Source organism: Diadema antillarum, unplaced genomic scaffold, assembly GCF_040938485.1.
Source record: "Diadema antillarum isolate AM-2024a unplaced genomic scaffold, OU_Dant_1.0 seq00001942_RagTag, whole genome shotgun sequence".
Taxonomy (NCBI): domain Eukaryota; kingdom Metazoa; phylum Echinodermata; class Echinoidea; order Diadematoida; family Diadematidae; genus Diadema; species Diadema antillarum.
In genome coordinates this window covers 15,130-33,964 of record NW_027272602.1, presented here as the reverse complement: position 1 = coordinate 33,964, position 18,835 = coordinate 15,130, and the positions used below count along the sequence as shown (strand labels likewise).

At 38.8% G+C, this 18,835-nt stretch overlaps 1 protein-coding gene across 1 annotated transcript in view; it reads right to left on the bottom strand.

The window, feature by feature from the left end:
• Nucleotides 1–18,835, bottom strand: part of LOC139713288 (uncharacterized) — a gene marked incomplete at its 5' end in the record, with an annotated part of 88,947 nt that overhangs the window by 55,337 nt on the left and 14,775 nt on the right. Inside the window, 16 exons of the mRNA XM_071625032.1 lie at nucleotides 922–1,185; nucleotides 2,091–2,158; nucleotides 2,608–2,923; nucleotides 3,451–3,664; nucleotides 5,075–5,235; nucleotides 6,548–6,621; nucleotides 7,108–7,265; nucleotides 7,905–8,056; nucleotides 9,525–9,660; nucleotides 10,521–10,601; nucleotides 10,991–11,145; nucleotides 12,009–12,095; nucleotides 14,450–14,542; nucleotides 15,717–15,788; nucleotides 16,925–17,102; nucleotides 18,053–18,268. Of these exons, the coding sequence (XP_071481133.1) occupies nucleotides 922–1,185; nucleotides 2,091–2,158; nucleotides 2,608–2,923; nucleotides 3,451–3,664; nucleotides 5,075–5,235; nucleotides 6,548–6,621; nucleotides 7,108–7,265; nucleotides 7,905–8,056; nucleotides 9,525–9,660; nucleotides 10,521–10,601; nucleotides 10,991–11,145; nucleotides 12,009–12,095; nucleotides 14,450–14,542; nucleotides 15,717–15,788; nucleotides 16,925–17,102; nucleotides 18,053–18,268 (2,425 nt within the window). The remainder of the gene's footprint in view (nucleotides 1–921; nucleotides 1,186–2,090; nucleotides 2,159–2,607; nucleotides 2,924–3,450; nucleotides 3,665–5,074; nucleotides 5,236–6,547; nucleotides 6,622–7,107; nucleotides 7,266–7,904; nucleotides 8,057–9,524; nucleotides 9,661–10,520; nucleotides 10,602–10,990; nucleotides 11,146–12,008; nucleotides 12,096–14,449; nucleotides 14,543–15,716; nucleotides 15,789–16,924; nucleotides 17,103–18,052; nucleotides 18,269–18,835) is intronic.

The following is an 18,835-nucleotide window of genomic DNA, read 5'->3' as shown; positions in this document are numbered from 1 at the left end:
ACTCACTAGGAAGATGCAACCTGAAAAAAAAAATGCAAACCACAAAAGATGCATTAACTATGTGTACACTGTAGCTCTAGTGGAGAGAGAGAGAGAGAGAGAGAGAGAGAGAGAGAGAAATAAAACACATTTGTTTATTAATGAGAATTTCAAAGTAATAAAACACATTTGTTTATTAATGAGAATTTCAAAGTAATTTCTAGACTGCGCCATTTCCTCATTATTAGATCACACTTATAGTGGATATGCTTGAGTCTTTTGCCAACAGAAACTAAAGTCACTGATGCCCATTAAAGGAGAATGAATCTAAATTTGTCTGTAAATTGCGGGAAAGCTGCAATATAATAGCAGAACACATCAGCACAGTTTGCGTGATGCTAAAAATATATTTCTTTCCTCTCTTTTTTGCATCATGAAAGAGCAGAAAGAGGCAAGCAGAATCTTTCTCAAAAGCAAAATGACAAACATGTAGGGTAGGCAAACACATACATGTACATGGACTACAAACAACAAGCACAGTCTGAGGAGTGCTAGGGACACAGAACAATGAAAACAAAAGGGGTGGGTTAGAAGTCAAAGGCAGGGAACCAAACACTTAAGGAAAGGGGATTAGGGGCAAGCACACAAAGGGAGAGGTGGGCCACTGATGATCCCGAGGATCAAAGGGGGCAACCTGTGAGGGATAAAGATGAATAGGGAGGCAACATCAAACAAGATATTAGTAAAGTAACAACAGAAGAAAAAATACTAGGAAAAGACTGAAATAGCAACAGCAAGAGGAAAGTAAAATATTGTGAAATTCTCTTAAACCAGTTGAGGACAAGTCCCGAATATACTTGGGCAAGTGTCTATGGGAAATGCTTGTTGTAGCAAAATCAGCCCATTCTCAATGAATTAAAGCACCAGACTTGCATCACTCACTTGTTGTAGCTTTGATAGTCACTTTCTCCCCCTCAAGTTTCTTGTTGATGGCGATGATGCCAAACGTGTACTCCTTGCCCGGCGTGAGGTTGGCAAACATGACCTCCGTGGCCTTGGGGTCAGTCAGGGTCAACTGGGACTCCTTGGGGTCGGGCGGGTCGCAGGTCACGCGGTAGGAGGTCACGGGCGTCGAGGGCGCTTTCCAGGACAGGGTGATGCTGTCTGTGGTTGCCGTGGCAGCCTCTGATGTGACTGTGTTTGGAGCTGGGAAGGGTATCATCCAATGGAAACAAATCAAGAGCTTCATTGCAAAACAAATTAACTCCATTTTCTTTAATTTGAGATACTTGGTATTAGAACTGTTGTAAAAACAAAGAATATAAGAACATATTATAAAGGGATACAACTGTATTTCTTATAATAACTTCCCACATTCCTTGATATGCAATAAGGCAGGTACAACCCTGTCACTGGAAAGGTTTTATTTTGCTCTATCTGATGATGTACTTGCATTTGTACATTTTGTACTTTAAAGAGTCCAAAACAGGTGCCATACCTGTTGTGATAAATCTCTTCAAACTATTATATTTTTGAAATCTGATTTGTCCTTTGACCTCTAAATGTCATCATCAGAGAAGTAAAAGTATATACAGTGTACCACATTATACAAATTGTACATTATATGTTAAAGGTACATGTATACTTCCTTTTTGAATCACTACTGTTCCCATGAATCATGATACGGTACCTTTAACAAATAGTTAAAGTCATTTGGAATCTGGTTTTAACAAACTTACAAAAAACTTTGGTGTGTATCACAATTTGCCTACAGTCAAGTGTGAGCAAAGACAAGAAAAAGGCAATAACAGCAAAGAAAGGAATCACTGTGTAAATTTCAATATGAACAGTAATAATCTGGCTTGCATGTCTTGTACCCGTACATAGTCAAAATAGAAGGGTATTTAATGTTGGCAGGACAGTTCAAAGCAATGATAAATCAATATTTTGATCATGCATATTAATATGCTCATATATATTAACTGTAGTACATGTATGTACTCAGAACGATTCTAGCTATGAGTGTTACGTAACGGTGCTACAGTGTACATATATATACATGTAAGTTCATTTTAATAGGCATTGTCTGCAGCATAGGACATTTTCTGTACCTGCAGCTGCTTTTCCAGGCACAAGAGTTCGCTCAATCTTTTTATCCTCTTTTCCTGAGTCAAACCACCTGAAAGGAAAAACAAAGAATTGTTAGGCTCTTTAGTGAAACTAGGCATAAATAGCATTTTGTCTAAATACATGTATATGAAATACTGTTATACCATGCAAATGGTAGCATACAATCGAGGCGGAGGATGCAGGTACATGTATATGGTCTTTAGTGTCATCAGATGCAACAAGACTACCATCTTTGCTAAGTGATACGTCTGATGTGGCGAGACTACAAACAGTGGATGCGCGCAAAGCATCCATGGCCTACGCTAACATCCAATCGTATTGCTTTAGTCATTGTTTTCATATTATTGACTATGAATCGGCGACAATTTTTTCAATTTTTTGCAAATAAGAAAACAATGACTAAAGCAAGACCAGTAGATATACAAGTAGGGGGTGGTATACTTCCACTGTTTGAGAAAAAAAGGTATTTTGTTTCTCATAACTACGATACTGACTTACTTTTCGCATGGGAAGCACACTTCCTGCTTGGCGTTCTTCGAGTCCTTCACGACGACCTTCTCCACATACCAGCCCCGCCCCGCCTCCTCCGCGTCGTGACCCAGGATAACCTTTGACAGCTTGCCCAGGAAGACCGCTTCCACCTCGAAGGCGTCCATCTGGCCGGCCTGGAATGGCGCCTCGTTGGACGTCTTGGGCCTGACCAGACGGCGCTTGCCCGAGTCGTGGTTCTTCCCGACGAGGGCGATGTGCACATTGGCATCGGTGGAAGCGTCGGACTCCGATCCGGTGAAGATTTGGACGTAGTATCGTGTGACTGGGTGAAAATGCATCCCACACATGAAAGGACATTATAATTTTTTTTTTTTTTTGGGGGGGTGGGGGAAATAAAGATTTAACATACGCGTGTTCTTTGCTATCAAAGATTGTCTGCCGGTCCACTGTGGCTGATGGCCAAGGCACACAGCACATGCTTTCTATTACTTGTAATTGCAATCGTACAGTATTTACAGCATTACTGTGACTAGAACTTGCATGAGCATTGACTGTGTATGATAGATTCCATAATGGAAAAATATAGTTCACAGGATTTGATATCCTTTGGCAGTTCATTAGAAGTCCTTCTTGCACAACTTCAGTATCTGAATTCATTTTGAATATTTAGTGTAAAACAAGTGTTCTCATATTGACAGAAACAGCTGCATGTCCCCCCCCCCAAAAAAAAAAAAAGAAAGAAAAAAAAACAAAACAAAACAAAACAAAAACAAAACAAAAAACCCCCCCAAAAACCAAGAAAAATGGCGATCAAATGTACGTGTAGTGGAAAACAAATGATCTACTAACCTGGAGTGGTCCTTTGGCCTGGCCAGACAGCGGCCATCTCCCTCCAGACATCCCTATCATCATGAGTCCTCGACATCCACCGGTCCACGTCGAAAACTTGCTCATCGGACGAGTTCAGGTCAATCATCCGCAGCGTCTTCAGGTACCAGCTGCTGTCGTCGTTCTCGTGACCAGCGCGGACTTTCACCAGCTTGCCAATATCACCCAGGTTTATCTAGTCATCATAAACAAGAATTAAAACTTCTTTTCATATCAAATGACCCCTCAGACTTTTGCCAGCTTGCCAATATCACCCAGGTTTATGTAGTCATCATAAACACGAATTAAAACTTCTTTTCATATCAAATGACCCCTCAGACTTTTTCAATTTCAATTTATTTTCGTATTTCTCGATGGAAAATACATGGTATTAACAAAATATAATACAGAATGTCCAGCTTGGATATATACATGAAGAAATAGGAATACAAAAGTAATACATAATGGTCGATGTGTCATTTTCAATCAAAGTAAAGGATGCGAAGAGAAATACGATGGAACCTACTAAAAAGCAAACCTTGTTGAGTGTAGGTCCCAACAAAAGCCTAGTAAGGGGAACAGGATGAGGAGCACGGGTACAATTAAGACCAAAAGTAAGGATAAACAAAAGAGAATGACTATTACTCGGGGCTCAGAAGATTCTTCTCACATGCATTTATGTGTGTGATAAAATGAGAACAAGTAACCACATGCTGCACACTATAGCAGTTGCTCTAATAGCAATTTAGACATGGGAGTGATAATGACGTGAATACTTAAGTGCTATTAGGGTTTAAACATTCCGGCTTCCATAGACACGGGGAAAGATTTGAAAAATGGAGAACATGAATCAATTGCATTTCCTATATGTGATATACCAGCCAGCTGCAATGATGCATAAAAGAAAGGAAAGAAAGAAAGGAGGGGAAACTATGCGACACGACCAAGGTCTTACTAGAAGTGGAAGGAAAAACACTGATGGGAAGGAATTTGAGAGAGCATGCAACTAAAATGTATATGCATGAGTCTGTTCACATGGCAACAACCGAGTAGTATAACAAAGCAGCCATCAGCATAATAAAAAAGAATTTTAGTGCACTTGTGTGTTGTAGCTATTCAATACATGCTGTATTGCCAGCTTGCCAGTATCACCCAGGTTTATCTAGTCATTATAAAAAAGAATTTAAACTTCTTATCATAGAATTGGTCCAAGCATGTTGATGCTTTTGTAATTTTTTTTTTCTATTCTCCTTTCTTGAATATTTTTTATGTATGCATATATCCATTAACATATAAAGGATAAAAGTGAATGCAAAAACAGAAACTGTACATGTCTTTTTCAACTACAATTTGTAAAAGTAAGGACATCATCAAGTAGAGATGACATTCATTGGTTATACATGTATAATAGAAAATATGATGAAAATATGATGAAAGTTATCACAAACATACATATTTTGTATATACAAAGTGCACCAATTGAAATACTACAGTGTGTACATGTATGCAAGCATCATGTACACTGTACATGTAAATAAAGAACTATTCTGAAATGTCAATGAAATACTACTTCTATGACCTTCTTCTCTTCCTTATCTTATCTCACCCTGAATTTTTCACAGCTGCCTGGCTGGAATCCCTTTCCATGTGCCGGCTCGAGCGTGATGTCTGTCTTGTCATTCTCCCCGTAGATGACGAGATGTACCGGCGACGAGAGAGAAGAGGCATCTTCACTTCCCGTCACTACGTACACCTGCCAGTCGTGAGCTGTCAGAAATAATTCACACATGTACAGTAGGCACTCTTATTTACTACCAAGATGATAGCTTAGAATCCAACATTTTCTTTGCTTTGACTTTTAGATAAACTTCCTTTTATCATCTGAATACTATACATTTAATAATAATACTGCAAACTGTTGTTTATACATGTAGTGCATTTTAGACCTGTTAAGAATTTCAATATGCTTTACAATTTTTATAAAGCTTACATGAACAGAGCACAGCTTTCTTTGTATTGAGCACCATGCATGTGCAGTAATCACTAGTCTGCTGGGGGGAAAAAAGAAATGAGTGCAGTGTCAGTCAATCTATAGGACAAGAGATGTTGTACAAATGTAACCTGTGTGAGAAAGACTGTCACTCAGGCATACGTAGGTCTGTTCAGTCATGAGATGGTTCTCCAGCACTACATGTACATCTGACAGCAAATGCAGGCTAATACAGCTTGTATCTTCAACTGATGGATGCCCCATCTAATCGCAACTACAGTAACACTACGTTACAGTAACACTACGTGTCAGTAACAACGACCAATAACAGATGTAATGTACAGCTGTACCATTATTGAACAGCTCTCAATTTCAAAACCAATTACACAGTACAGTTGAACCTCTCATATCCAAACAAGTCCGGACCGGGCCCATCCGGATAAGGGATTTGGCTGGATATGGGAGACTCAATGCTTTATACATGTACATATACATTGTACATACACATGTAACTGATGTAGCCCATTGTAGTACCACATGTAGTAATGGGTATACTGCAACCTTTTCATTGTTACACGTCTAGTAACAGATCCCAAAATAGAGGTTCGTGTTTGCAAGAATGAAATCATTTTCTTTTATAAATTCTTGGGATGATTTACCAATATGATTATTAAGAAATGTACCAAGTAGATCTTGAAAATAAACAGTACGAGTCGACGAAACTACGCTTCAAAATTCGATCATCACGGCTCGGCAAAGTCGACTGTAGGTCGCCATTGTTAGATTGAGTTGGGAATCCCCCTTTCATCCCGTAATTATTTAAAAAAAAAAAAAATCATGGCGAGATTGCGTCCATATAATAGAGAGATCCGGATAAAGGGAGGCCGGATAAGAGAAGTTCAACTGTACTTCGTTTCTGACATACTGTACAGTGTACATGTAGTGGACCAACATTGCTTTCCCTGACATTTACACATGTGCACCTATTTTGTGCCATTCTACAATAATGTACATGTGATTCATGCTACAGGATGTAGTTCAACAGATATCTGTTGTAAATGTAAAATGCTATGCAGTTTTCCAACTTACGCTGAATTGTCCTTGTTTCTGTGAGTTTGAGTTCTCGCTCAATCTTGTTGTCATCTTCACCGGCATCCAACCATCTGCAAATAAAAATTAAAAACATCTCATGAACATGACACCAAAAGAGCTTAAAAAACCTTCAAGTCTGGCTTGAATCACACAAGCATACTGCACACACACACACACACAAACACATTATTGGATTGCATAGAATGTACACATTACACCGTAACAAATGTTCATGTCGAACTTGTCCAAAAAACAATCATAGCTCTTTCTAATGCCTGGTGCAAAGTACAATTGTATCTGGATAAGTAGCCTAGGTTGTATCTCTGCAGCAACTGGGTCAACATGAACATATCAATGGTATTCACACAATCTTATTCTACAATGGGAGCTCTTAGTGGGCACAAACCTACGGTCTGCTGCTGAAATGCCAAAAGCATAAACTACTGGACTCCATACAAGTGTACACATAGCTTCTGCACATAACTCTAAGGGGAAAATTCATATCATGGCAGGTATGATGCCTGCAACACAAGAGACGATGGTGGAGAAATACTCACCTCTCGCAGTTGAAGACGTACTCCGTCTTGGAGTCTTTCTTCTCCTTGACGATGACCTCGTCCAGGTACCACCCCTCCCCGGGGTCATCGCCGTCGTGACTGATGACGACCTTGGTGGGCTTCTTGACTGACACTGCCTCCAGCTCGAAGCAGTCCACCTAGGAAAAAACAAAGCGAAATGGTTGTCATCTTAACCCTTTTTGTGCCAGGGACTTCAGACAGTGTGTGCAATGCTGCGGGGTTTACTGTGCTAATCAGCACTCAAGGCATACAAAGTGGTACAGGTTAGTTATCCATCTTTATGGATTCTTTACACAGTGCTAGGTGGCCGGCCTTTTAGTACACTTAACAGACTGAGGTAATTACAATGTATCTGCATGCTTATCAAGAATATTTTATGCATACACATTTCTATCTTCTTTCAGTATGAACAACATTGATCAAGTCAACATAAATGTACTCCGTACCCATGTCAGTGTAACCCATGAAATTTCTTTAAAAAAAAAAAAAAACAGAAACAAATAGAAGAGAAGGGGTACTTTTTGTAAAGGCAGAATATATTTTGCATCTTCAGATAATTATAATTATGCCAACTCCGTCACATGACACAGCACAAGACAAATTCACATAAATCCATTTTCAATCTCTCGTGGGGTGGGGGGGGGGGTGGAGCAGCAGCAGAACATGTGAGCATGGTGTGCTACTGGCATTGCTTTTAAATAGTTTTACAACACAGCCCACAAGCACACTTGTATACACATGGGTACGTGCATACACAGCCTTCAGGGATTTCGTACCTGTCCCGCCCGAAACAGATCGTCGTTGTTTGACCTGTGGAGCAGTCGCTTCCCCGTGTCGCCCTTCTCACCGAAGAGGTTGAGGGAGACGCTGGAGTCGGTGGCCGCATTGGGCTTGGTTCCCGTCACGACCTGGATGTAGTACTTGAGGACTGTTGGTAAGGAATGATTCAAAACAACTACAATTATTGTACATATTGAAATCAAAAAACAATCCTCAAATACATGTAGGCTCTATACTGCAAAATCATTGTGATAAAAAAATTGGTCTCAAGAAAACATACATGTACAATACTACAGTTTGATAGATACAATGTGACTTGATATTTGAAATCTAGATCTACACGTATGTGCAAAATCATGTCGTCAGAGGTACATGTACACGTGTACCATGCTATACCTACATGTACACTGTCGATAGTCAAAGTCACAACATATACACTGTACATGAATATTCACATCTCAAGGAAAGTGTTGAAACACATCTTTAAGAGAATACTTGTACATGTACGATTCATGCACTTCATTGATTGATAATAATTGCAAGCTCAAGATGTTTCTCTTCTTTGCCAAAACATTAAGAAATATTTACTTCATCAAAGAGACTTTTGCAGAAACAAGGAAACCTGAAAGTCCTGTAGAGAACTGTATTCTGGGGAAAAGCATCTATTAAATACAAAAGCATTTCTATCTTTGCATCAACCAATAGAAACCCAGGATCTTTTAGATTCAAACTTGTACATGTATGAGACATCATTTTCAAGAATGTTGTAGAAAACCAGGAAGAAGGCTAGAAGGGCATTACACCTACAACACATGAAAAGAAAATACATACAACTGTGTATGTACATATAGATAAAATCTTTGAAGGCTTCCGTGGTGGTAGAACGTTGAGCTGTCAAGGTTGACCTGCCTACCTACTGTGACCCATTCAGCCAATCAAAGACTTTCCCTCTAGGAACACAAAGTCCCTTTGATCCTTCCTGAGGGTATTTAAGCCGGATTTTCCACTCACTTGCTCATTCCCTTGAGAACGGCGAGAACATGCTTGCCGAAACGTCGGGATTGGGTAGGCCCTTTTCAGGGCCACTCACATACTCCAAAAAGAATACGTGGTGCACCGTGAAGCCTTCTATCACCCTACATATAGATAATAAACTACATTTGTTCATGTACTGTATACAGGTCTGACAACTTCGTTGCCATGACATTTGCTCTTGCGATAACTGCTCCCATGAAATACACTGTATGTGCACGCAAAGCCAAATATAAATTCTACCCACACATACAATGTACAGCCCTAACCCGTATCCTAATCCTCAGATCAAATTACGCCTAAAATCCTATCACAACCCTAACCGTACATGTAACCCCAAATTTTTGGAGGAAATAAGACCAGAGCAACTGCTGCGGGAGCAAATGTTGTGTCCTGACAACTTCACATCTCGGGAAGACATAGACATGAAATGTTGACTCTGACTACTGTCAAGGGAGAAGAAGAATGTATATTTTAGGAGCAGTTACAACTCTTACATTTAAGTGTACATACAATGTACAGCTGTATTTACAAATACATTTGGGTGATCAGAGAAGATAGAAAAGGAGAAGAAATTGCCTCACCTGGTAGAGTTTTCTTTCCTGGAGTTGAGACGGGAAGTTCCCTCCACACGTCCCCATCGTCCTCCTTCACCGAGAGCCAGCGATTCTTGAACTTACACACGTGTTGGTCGCCGCTCTCAGGGTCTATCAGCTTCACCTGTTACCGTGGCGATGATCGGAAAGTCAGGATTTCGCTTCAACGCCAAAACAAATCTTCTCTTTTACTTGGTTTGTGCCAATAGTCTGAAAGCTGATTTCCAACTATTTCCTTTCTTTTTATAAGTGCAGTGAGTGTGACCCACTCCTACTTTTTGATATGCTTTGTTTCGGTGTGGTTTATTATTTCCTTTTTTGTTGTTTGTTTCTACTGATGTTAAATACAATTAGAATGCAACACACATATTCTCGCTGGGGTGACAAGACCTTGTATCTGCAATTTTGGTGAAAATGACTTTTTTGGCATTAATAGTCAGATAATCACTTGATGTCCTGTCCAAATCCTAGATGTCTTACCCCAAAAATGAAGCCACTACGGCATGTCAAAGGAATGTCTATCCCATTGGATACAGTGCTTTGGCTGCCATGTTTTTTTTGCTCTCTTGAACATTTAACATTTTGTAGATATGAGGTCTTGTCGCCCCAGCGACGATATGGGAAAAGGACTTAATGATGGATTCAGTGAAGAAGTAATATTAAAGGCAACTGCAGAGAATAAACACTTCTTGGTTTAACAATTGAAACTTGGAAATCTAACAACCACAGCACAATACAATCAGACAAATTTATTTCTTACAGGTTATCTGAGTAGTACAGTGTAAATGTCTAGCATCGTATGATGGATTGTAATCATGTGCAATGTACTCTTGTTGCTTTATTAAGAAAATAAAATCTAATTCATACTTATCCTCCTTTTCTGATCAAAAATTATCAACAAGTGATTAACAAAGAATGAATTCTAGCACACACACACACAAAAATGTATAGTTTATATATTGATTATCTTGTTGTCATGCCAACCGTATCAAGTCTCCAGGATGCCCTGTAGGAGTCCAATCCAATCCGGACCTTGTAGATGTTGCCAATACCCTTCAGGTTAACCTGTTGGCAAAAAAAAAAAAAAAGATGAGAATACATATTATGGATTATATCAACCTGTTGAAGAATACACGTAGTCTCGAGTATACTCGGGCAGGAGTCTATGGAAACTGCATGTTCCCGCAAAATTAGCTCGTCCTCAACAGGTTGAAAAGGCCAATAAATTGCTCTTCTAATTACAGCCTATGTACCAGGAACATATATGTATGATAGTTCAAAGACTAGGTCAGTGATTTATTTAAGCACATAGAATCGACAAGATATGCAGTAATCTGGGCACATAAGAAATTGCAACTGTGTTCACTGCATCTCATTCTCCGAGGAGACACAAAATACAACAAGCCCAGCAATCTTGTGACAAGAGACTGGTACACAATCCCATCTCAGCTCACCTTGAATGACTCCTCACTGCTGGGGCTGAACAGCTTGGGGCCACCTTTGCCCAGAGTGAAGGGTTCCGACACCTTCTTCTGTCCATAGACAACCAGTACCACGCTTCCCTTGGTCGAGAGAGATCCTGTTTTCACCACACACTTCCACTCACCATCTACAATGTAAGTCAGAGAGAAAAAATGCGGTGAAAACAAAAAAAAAAGCATGAATCAAAAGAAAACAAAATAGGTGGCATTGATGTGGCAATTGTGTGAACAAGATGTTATATTGGTAATCAGGTGTGAATTTTCATCTTTGTTTTTTTTTTCACCATTTTGCTTTCATTTACAATTGTATCTTGTTGCAGCTGTTATTGCTACAATGTACACGTTGTACGTAACTGTTGTTGCTGTAGATGTTGTGCATATAATTGTCATTGCTGTTGTGCATATAATGTGTAATTGTTATTGCTGTTGTGTCTTGCATCTGTCCTGGGTCTCGTTTAACCAAAAAAGGATGTAAGTATGGCAAACTTTTGCTCATAGAGCAACTTCTAGTAGCAGCAGCCAATCAAGAAGCAGGATTCTTGTCATCGCCATGACGACACTTGCCACTGAAGCAGGAGTTGCTACCGTAGCAACCACTTTTTTTTTTCTATAAAATGGAACCCTGGTTATCACTCATTGATGATTGCTTGTATCTATGGTTTCACCTTGGACAGCATACTGTACTGTATAAGCTGTTATTTTCGCGTACAGATATTTTCACGAATTAGAACGTCACAGGCATTTTTGCGAGATGTTGTTTTCGCGAACTGACACCTACAATTGTGCACTATCTTGCATGCATTGTTACTCTAGTGTATGGCGACATTTTCGCGTGTTGTTAGATTCGCAATCCAACTGTGATTCGCGAAATTCGTGAAAAACTAAACCCTCAAGAAAATAACCACTTATACAGTATTTTAATCCTCTCATTTTCTTCCTGAAGTGATCAAACTGCAGACTCATTGATGACGCTGCCAGGTGTTTATTTTACCTTCGTATTGAGTTTTCTCCTTCTCATCCATTAAAACAGGGGCGGCGGCGGCTGGTGCTGCTTCTTTGACTTGCTTCAGCTTGGAACCTGGAAAGAATTGAGAGGAGACAGGGACTAGAAACATCACCAAGTACATACAGTAGGCCTATAATCTCATTACAAGAGGCCTTCATACAACACTATGATTTTTCATTTCATTTTTTTCTTAATTTTTGTACTCAAATATTATGAGAAACCTGATATAACAAGGTTAATTGTTGTAGTTTTTCAGATTCTTGTTATAACAAGGTTCCCCCATAGCATAAAAGGCAAGACAAGTTGTACCTTATGCCTTTTTTATTAAAAAAAATCAGGTGAAAATGCATCAGGTATTTGTTTTTGTTTCTTTCATTTGCTACCAATCTCCCGTTATACCTGTGCTACCTTTAAAGGTAGCACAGTTGCAAAATTTCATAAAGTAATAATACTGTTGAATCCAACCACACTCACCTTGATGATAAATTCTTCAGACATCAAATGAGTATAGAATATCGATCATAATCATGTAAGCATAATAATGTCAGTGAGGGGTTGCAGGAAAAATACACGTAACAACCATAAGACTACGCTAATAAATAAACAAACAATTTATTTTTTTTTTCTTCCGTGTGATGGTATTCTGTACAAGTACATTTCATGGCCCTTCATGCTACAGCAGCAAAGACCAGGGGGGTGTTTCATAAAGCTGTTCGTAAAGTTACGAACATCTTACGAGCGACTGGTGATCAGTTCTTGTGCTGAATTATGGCAATTCTGATATGTATAGCACATCACAACTGATCACCAGTCGCTCGTAGGACGTTCGTAACTTTACGAACAGCTTTATGAAACGCCCCCCTGAAGTGTTAGTAGGGTGCATTGGTATTAGGTTTGTTTAACATGTGCAGGCATCTTATTCCACGTTTGTTCTCTTATTGTTGATTTTCGTTTTTCACATCATTGTAAATTGTACTTCAGCTATTAAAAAGTGAGGTGTTCTACTATGAATCAAAGAAAAAAAAACAATAACAATATATTCCTGCACTTTAATACATGTACGTTGAATATGTAGTCACCTGCAGTATGTGTAACTTCAAAATATATGCATAACTTTTTCTGACATGCAGTTGGCTTATTGTGACATTAAATCAACTTGCATACAAAGAAAAACAAAATGCTCTTTTAACTAAAAATGTTAAAGGTGTTGTGGTTTGCACCCTTACCATGACTGCTCGATAAAGAATGGTGAAGTTGTATGCTGGTGACACTGCTTTCCTTTTAACTACTTTTTCCTTTGACAGTTTGCTACCACTACTTGTGAAACAAAATTTCTTAATTACACACCTCGAATCACATACATGTACATGTACAAAACTGTACATGTATTTTTTAGAAACTTGTTTTTCTTTGTGTATGTGTGTGGGTTTTGTAATCTTTTCAGCTTCACTTCATGTGGAAGTGAAAGGAGGGGATTCAAGTAATTTTACACACTTTGCATTGCTTTTATTTCCTACAGCCTGTAGCTTTTTACAAAGCAAATGTCAATGCATTTGCTCTAACTTGCTGTTGTACACATGCTGCCTGAATAAAATATTTCATCGTGCACAAAAAAAAGACAACACACAGAGTGAGCATTATCCACTCTACACTCAAAATTGCTGTTATGCTATACAGGTTTCAAAACACACTGTTATTAGTCACAAGTGTTGGCTTTATTGCAAAATTGCAATGAGCTAAAAATATGATATATTTTCAAATCAAAATTGTATTCAATAATTGGATTATGTGAGACTTTCACAGAGACAAGCACAGCTGGCAACCTCCTGCTCATCACACTGTGGAGATATCAAATCGCTGCAAAGATTCATCTGATTGGAGTATTAACTGGTTAGAAGTTCATTTTTGTCACAATCAGTTGCAAATTACCTGCACCCAGTGGGAAGACTCTCTCACAGCGTTCGATCTGAAGAAGCCTACAGACCCAGTAGGCGAAAGTCTCATCAAGAACACTCATAATTTGCAACTGATTGTGACAAAATGAACTTTTAACCTGTGGAGATATTACATTGTAGTTTTATTAGCAAATGTATCACCTGAAGAAATAAGATAAAGGATAAAATAAAACAACAGGGGAATAGTTAGTGAGGAGGGGATATGGGGAAAAGGGTCACACACTATGTATATAAAGCCATAGCAGGGCTGCAGATCAGACCAGGGATTTTCAAGTTCATTGACAGCAGCAGTTGTGCCCCTAAGGCAAGGCACATTATCCAACTGCCTGGTCTTTTCCAGGGGGACTGAAAAAAGACGTTCCCGTGGTTGTTACCCTTGAAGAATTAAAGTGCTTATGTCAGTGGCCGCATATTAAAATATACTGTAAGGCCAAACACACAACACACAACAATTTGAGAGGATGTTTTTACCAGTAGGACCCGGCTTTCCTTGAGCTTTTCTTGGAGCTTTGGCGGGAATGCCAGGAACAATGTTATCCTGACTTTTCCTCTTTTTCATGGGTGCTTTTTTTTTTTAGGGAACGGGTGATGGGTGTAACATAACATGACATAATATGAATTTGAAGAAATCAAATAAATAGTAAAACTACCATACTTTAGATGTTCTCGCTGCTGCACAAGAATTCTGCTTTATCTGTACGTGCAAGCAGAAACACACTGACAGATTCCAAAACAAATTAAAGGCTAAGTCCATACTCATGAAAGAGCTATACAGTGTGCACATCACACCCTTCAAAACACCACCAAGATGCAGTAAACTCATCATGCATGTAACACACACATTTGTCTATGTCTATTAAGAAAAAGGTAATATTCTGAATAGAAATTTTCTCATTCAAATTAATGGAATTCTTGCCTGAAGTTGTTGTATTTTATTGCAACAAAATAACTGATTGTCAATCAGTTGCAATAAGAAAGGAACATTATCATCCCACACACCTACCATACAGAGTGTAAGTACAGTGTATCCCCTGTAAATTCTCTACAAGTTCACATTTTTCAGCTGGTTCTAGGACATTAAAATGTGCACAGCACCATCTGAACATATGAAATAGCCTGCCATTTAAAGTCCATGTATCATTTCTGAGCACTACTCCAAAACCCATTTCAAAACAGTCCCTGGAAAGATGACATAACATTATTTGCAAGTATAGATTCTGAAACATTGCAGCTAAATGGGAATCTTACGCTGATTTGAGTTCGACTTATCATGTAAAAACAAAACAACACATACTGTATTCAACATCAGATTATAATCATTTAACAATGTTGAATTTTTGATAACATGAAGGCTTTCCCAGCTGTTGGCGAACATGGATAGGTATAAATGGTGTTGTTGTTTTTTGTTCTTTTTTTCCCCCTTGTACACGTGTAGTTACAGGTGTATGTCCATGCTTTCATCATGTCCACACATAAAAGAACAATCTGGACAAAGGATTCCATAACTTATCTTGTCAGTACTAAATTCTTTTGAAAATATTTAACATTACTTAAAACTTCTCTGAACTTACACTACTTTTAGTAAGATTTGATCAACTTCCACTTGATGAAATATTAACCACATTGATCATCTTCAAAAATAGCACTCACAAGTTGCCAAAATCCACACATGTACAGAGCAACTCAAGAATGTCCAAGAAAGTGTTCAAATAGGTGTTAAGTTGGGTGGAATACTTACGTTTCTTGGGCACCTTGTTGGGTTTCGGTGTAGTGGGTGGAGTTGGCGTTGTGATCTTCTTTTTTATTCCAACTGGGGGGATAAAATCAAATATTGCTTGAGTCTCTGTGACAATGAGCGCACCATCTTCACAAAATCAAGGGGCTTTATGGATACCCATAATTAACTATCAATCAACTCACTGATAATTAGCTGCTTAAAGCTGGGCTACCAAGCTCTGGAACTGCAGAAAACATGCTCAGGTATTCAGTATTGAAAAATTGTTATCATTCATTTCAAATACAGCAAAACTGCAAATACTATTGACAATGTAAATGTGCTGAATCAAAGTTTCAGAACACAATATTTTCAACACACAAAAACCCTCATTTTCTCATTTTCATGTGGAAAATAAAAGCACACTTTATATGGTGGAAACATACAATGTACAAGTCGGCTGCTCAATGCAAATTGATTTCTTGTGGCAATTCGAGCCTAGTGGACGTGACATTGTACATCTGTACAGCTGCACTAATAAGTATGGAACATCCAGGTGGGTATTTCTAATTTGTATCATGATGAAAAAGAGGGAGGGGGAGGTGGAATTAATAGAATTCAAATTCCTGTGAAACGGCTGACGATTTAAACATTGTCTAATTCTTTGTACTTCACAGTTTGGGGAATGTCAACATACAGTGTAAGCACATAGAAAGAGCACTAAAGGTCTCAAGAAAGTATCAAAGAGGTCAAATTTTTTACAATATTTCCCCAAAAAACAGTACAAGCAAGAATTTTGGCACGATCAATTTTTTGTGCTCAGCCGGATAAGGTGAATTTCATGTGTTTTCAATTTCCCAGACGGTCACAACCACTGAATGAGCACTTCAAACAGCACACTGCTGCCATGGCAATTAAACGGCTTCAGCAGCATTATACTTCTGTATTCAAGGTAACTGATTTGCATTAAGACAGCAAAGGACTAGCGAACATGACAAATACTATGAAGGACAAAACACCTATTCCCCTGCAATACACTGAACACATAGTGAGGTACAACATGGACAATGTACCTACACATGTACAGTGCACACTTTAAGCACAAATTTAGCACATGCACAACAATAACAAGCAAAAATTCTGTGCAAAAATGTTCACACCGTTAAAACTTCCACTTTTACAGTATGCAGTATAACTGCCGCTGCTGGATGTACTTCCATGACAACACTCACACTCGATGACCTCCGGGTAGAGTCTGACATTGGGTTCCCCCGAGTCGATGGTCGGCCGGACGGCACCGTCGGGTAGGAAGCCCACGGAGAGGTTGCGGCTGGCGTGGGACTGCAGGGTGATGTACCCCTTGTCCTTCATCTTGTTCACTATGAAGTGACAGGCCTCATCTCCGTTGCCCTGGGAGATCATCGACCACCATTGATAGACGTCGTGGACGATAGTCAGACAGGGAGAGAGAGGGAAGGAAGGGATGAGAAGAATGAAAAGCGAGAAAGCAAAATGTGAACTCACACGGTGATATTAAACACAGTAACTGTGTAACTACATACTGTATGTGAAATCTGCAAAGAGAAAATTAGGAGTAACCTGCATTGACAGGTTCAAATGGCCTTGCGTAGTGGTAAAACACAGCACATACAAAATTTGGGCTGAAGCAACACTTAATCCTGTGTGTCTGTCCAGACGTATGCATATATTTTACATGTGCAACAGGGTGCAGCTTGTTTCCCTCAAAATGAGTATGAATAAACATACTACATGTACATGTATTGTGAACTATAATATATATCCTGTTCTAAAAGTACGAGGAATAAAATGAATATACAAAGTTGCATAGCTCATTTCAATGGAATCAAATGTTCCTGAGAAATTAAGCTCTTTAACGACAGCACAAAAGACATAAAAGTTAACTAACTTTCCAAAGTACTTCACCCCCCCCCCTCCCCCGCAAAAAACAAAATCTTTCAAGCAAAACAGCACTGTAATCTAAAATTTGCATCAAATCCGTAACAACCTACTTATTTTGTACATATAAGTCAGCCCCAAAATCTATTGAGTCTATTTAGCAGATTCTCTAAATGTTTCTACAAAGACAACATACATGTAGCAGCAGGAAAAACTAAATTAAGGTGGAAAAAAAGTATTTCCACAAAAAGAGATGAAAGAATAATAATAAAAAAAAGGAATGAAAAGATTACCCGCTGAGGCAAGCGAATAAGATATTAATCAATTAATGTACCAATCAGTTTGTAAGTTCAATTCAAGAAAAAAACAAAAACAAACAAACAGACAGACAAACAAATACTAGCATGCTTGCAATGTTATTAACATTCTCTGTAACAACTAACCTTGGCATCACACTTGCCATCCTTGATTTGGAGGTATTGGTCTGGCCTGGCCACGCTCTCAAACATCCTAGTCTTCTTCCCAGACACTCTCCTGACTCGCCAGTAGGCACTCTCCGTTCTCTGGCCCGTGGCGGTCAGTGAGCACGAGCTGTCTACGCTGAAGGTCTGCGTCCGTGAGGTGTAGAAGACTAGAAGGCAGTTGTCACTGAAGGTACCCTGAAAGATGTTTAAATTACATAATCATTAACAAGTGTACAATGTAGAAGTGTCCACATTTGAAATATTTGTAACACAAATTTTTTCTAATCTATCTGCACAGATGAAGAAAACATTAAAGACAAGGGCACAAGATGAAATCCACAATACAGTCAAACCTGCCTGAGCGGCCACCTGTCTATAACAGCCACTTTTTCGTCTCCCTGGGGTGGCCGCTATAGACAGGTGTGACTGTTATTTGTTGCTTTCAAATGGTAACATTACTTCAATTGGTGAGACTTCATTATTCATTGATAGACTAAAGCACAACCAAATTGTATACAGTGTTATTAAATAGAGCAAGAATTTATTACTAGATTGGAAACTCTGCTAAATTTGCATGTGAATTGTAATCATAATATAGCCCACTGTTTAGATAAAAATGTAATTCTGTAGATATGGACTAAACTAATTGTAGATAGGAGAAATATATAAGTGAAATTATGATTTCACACCATCAAGGAAGGCAGCAAAAGATTGTGCAAGATGAAATAATGCTCTGGCTTCTGTCCTATAATTGCAGTATTC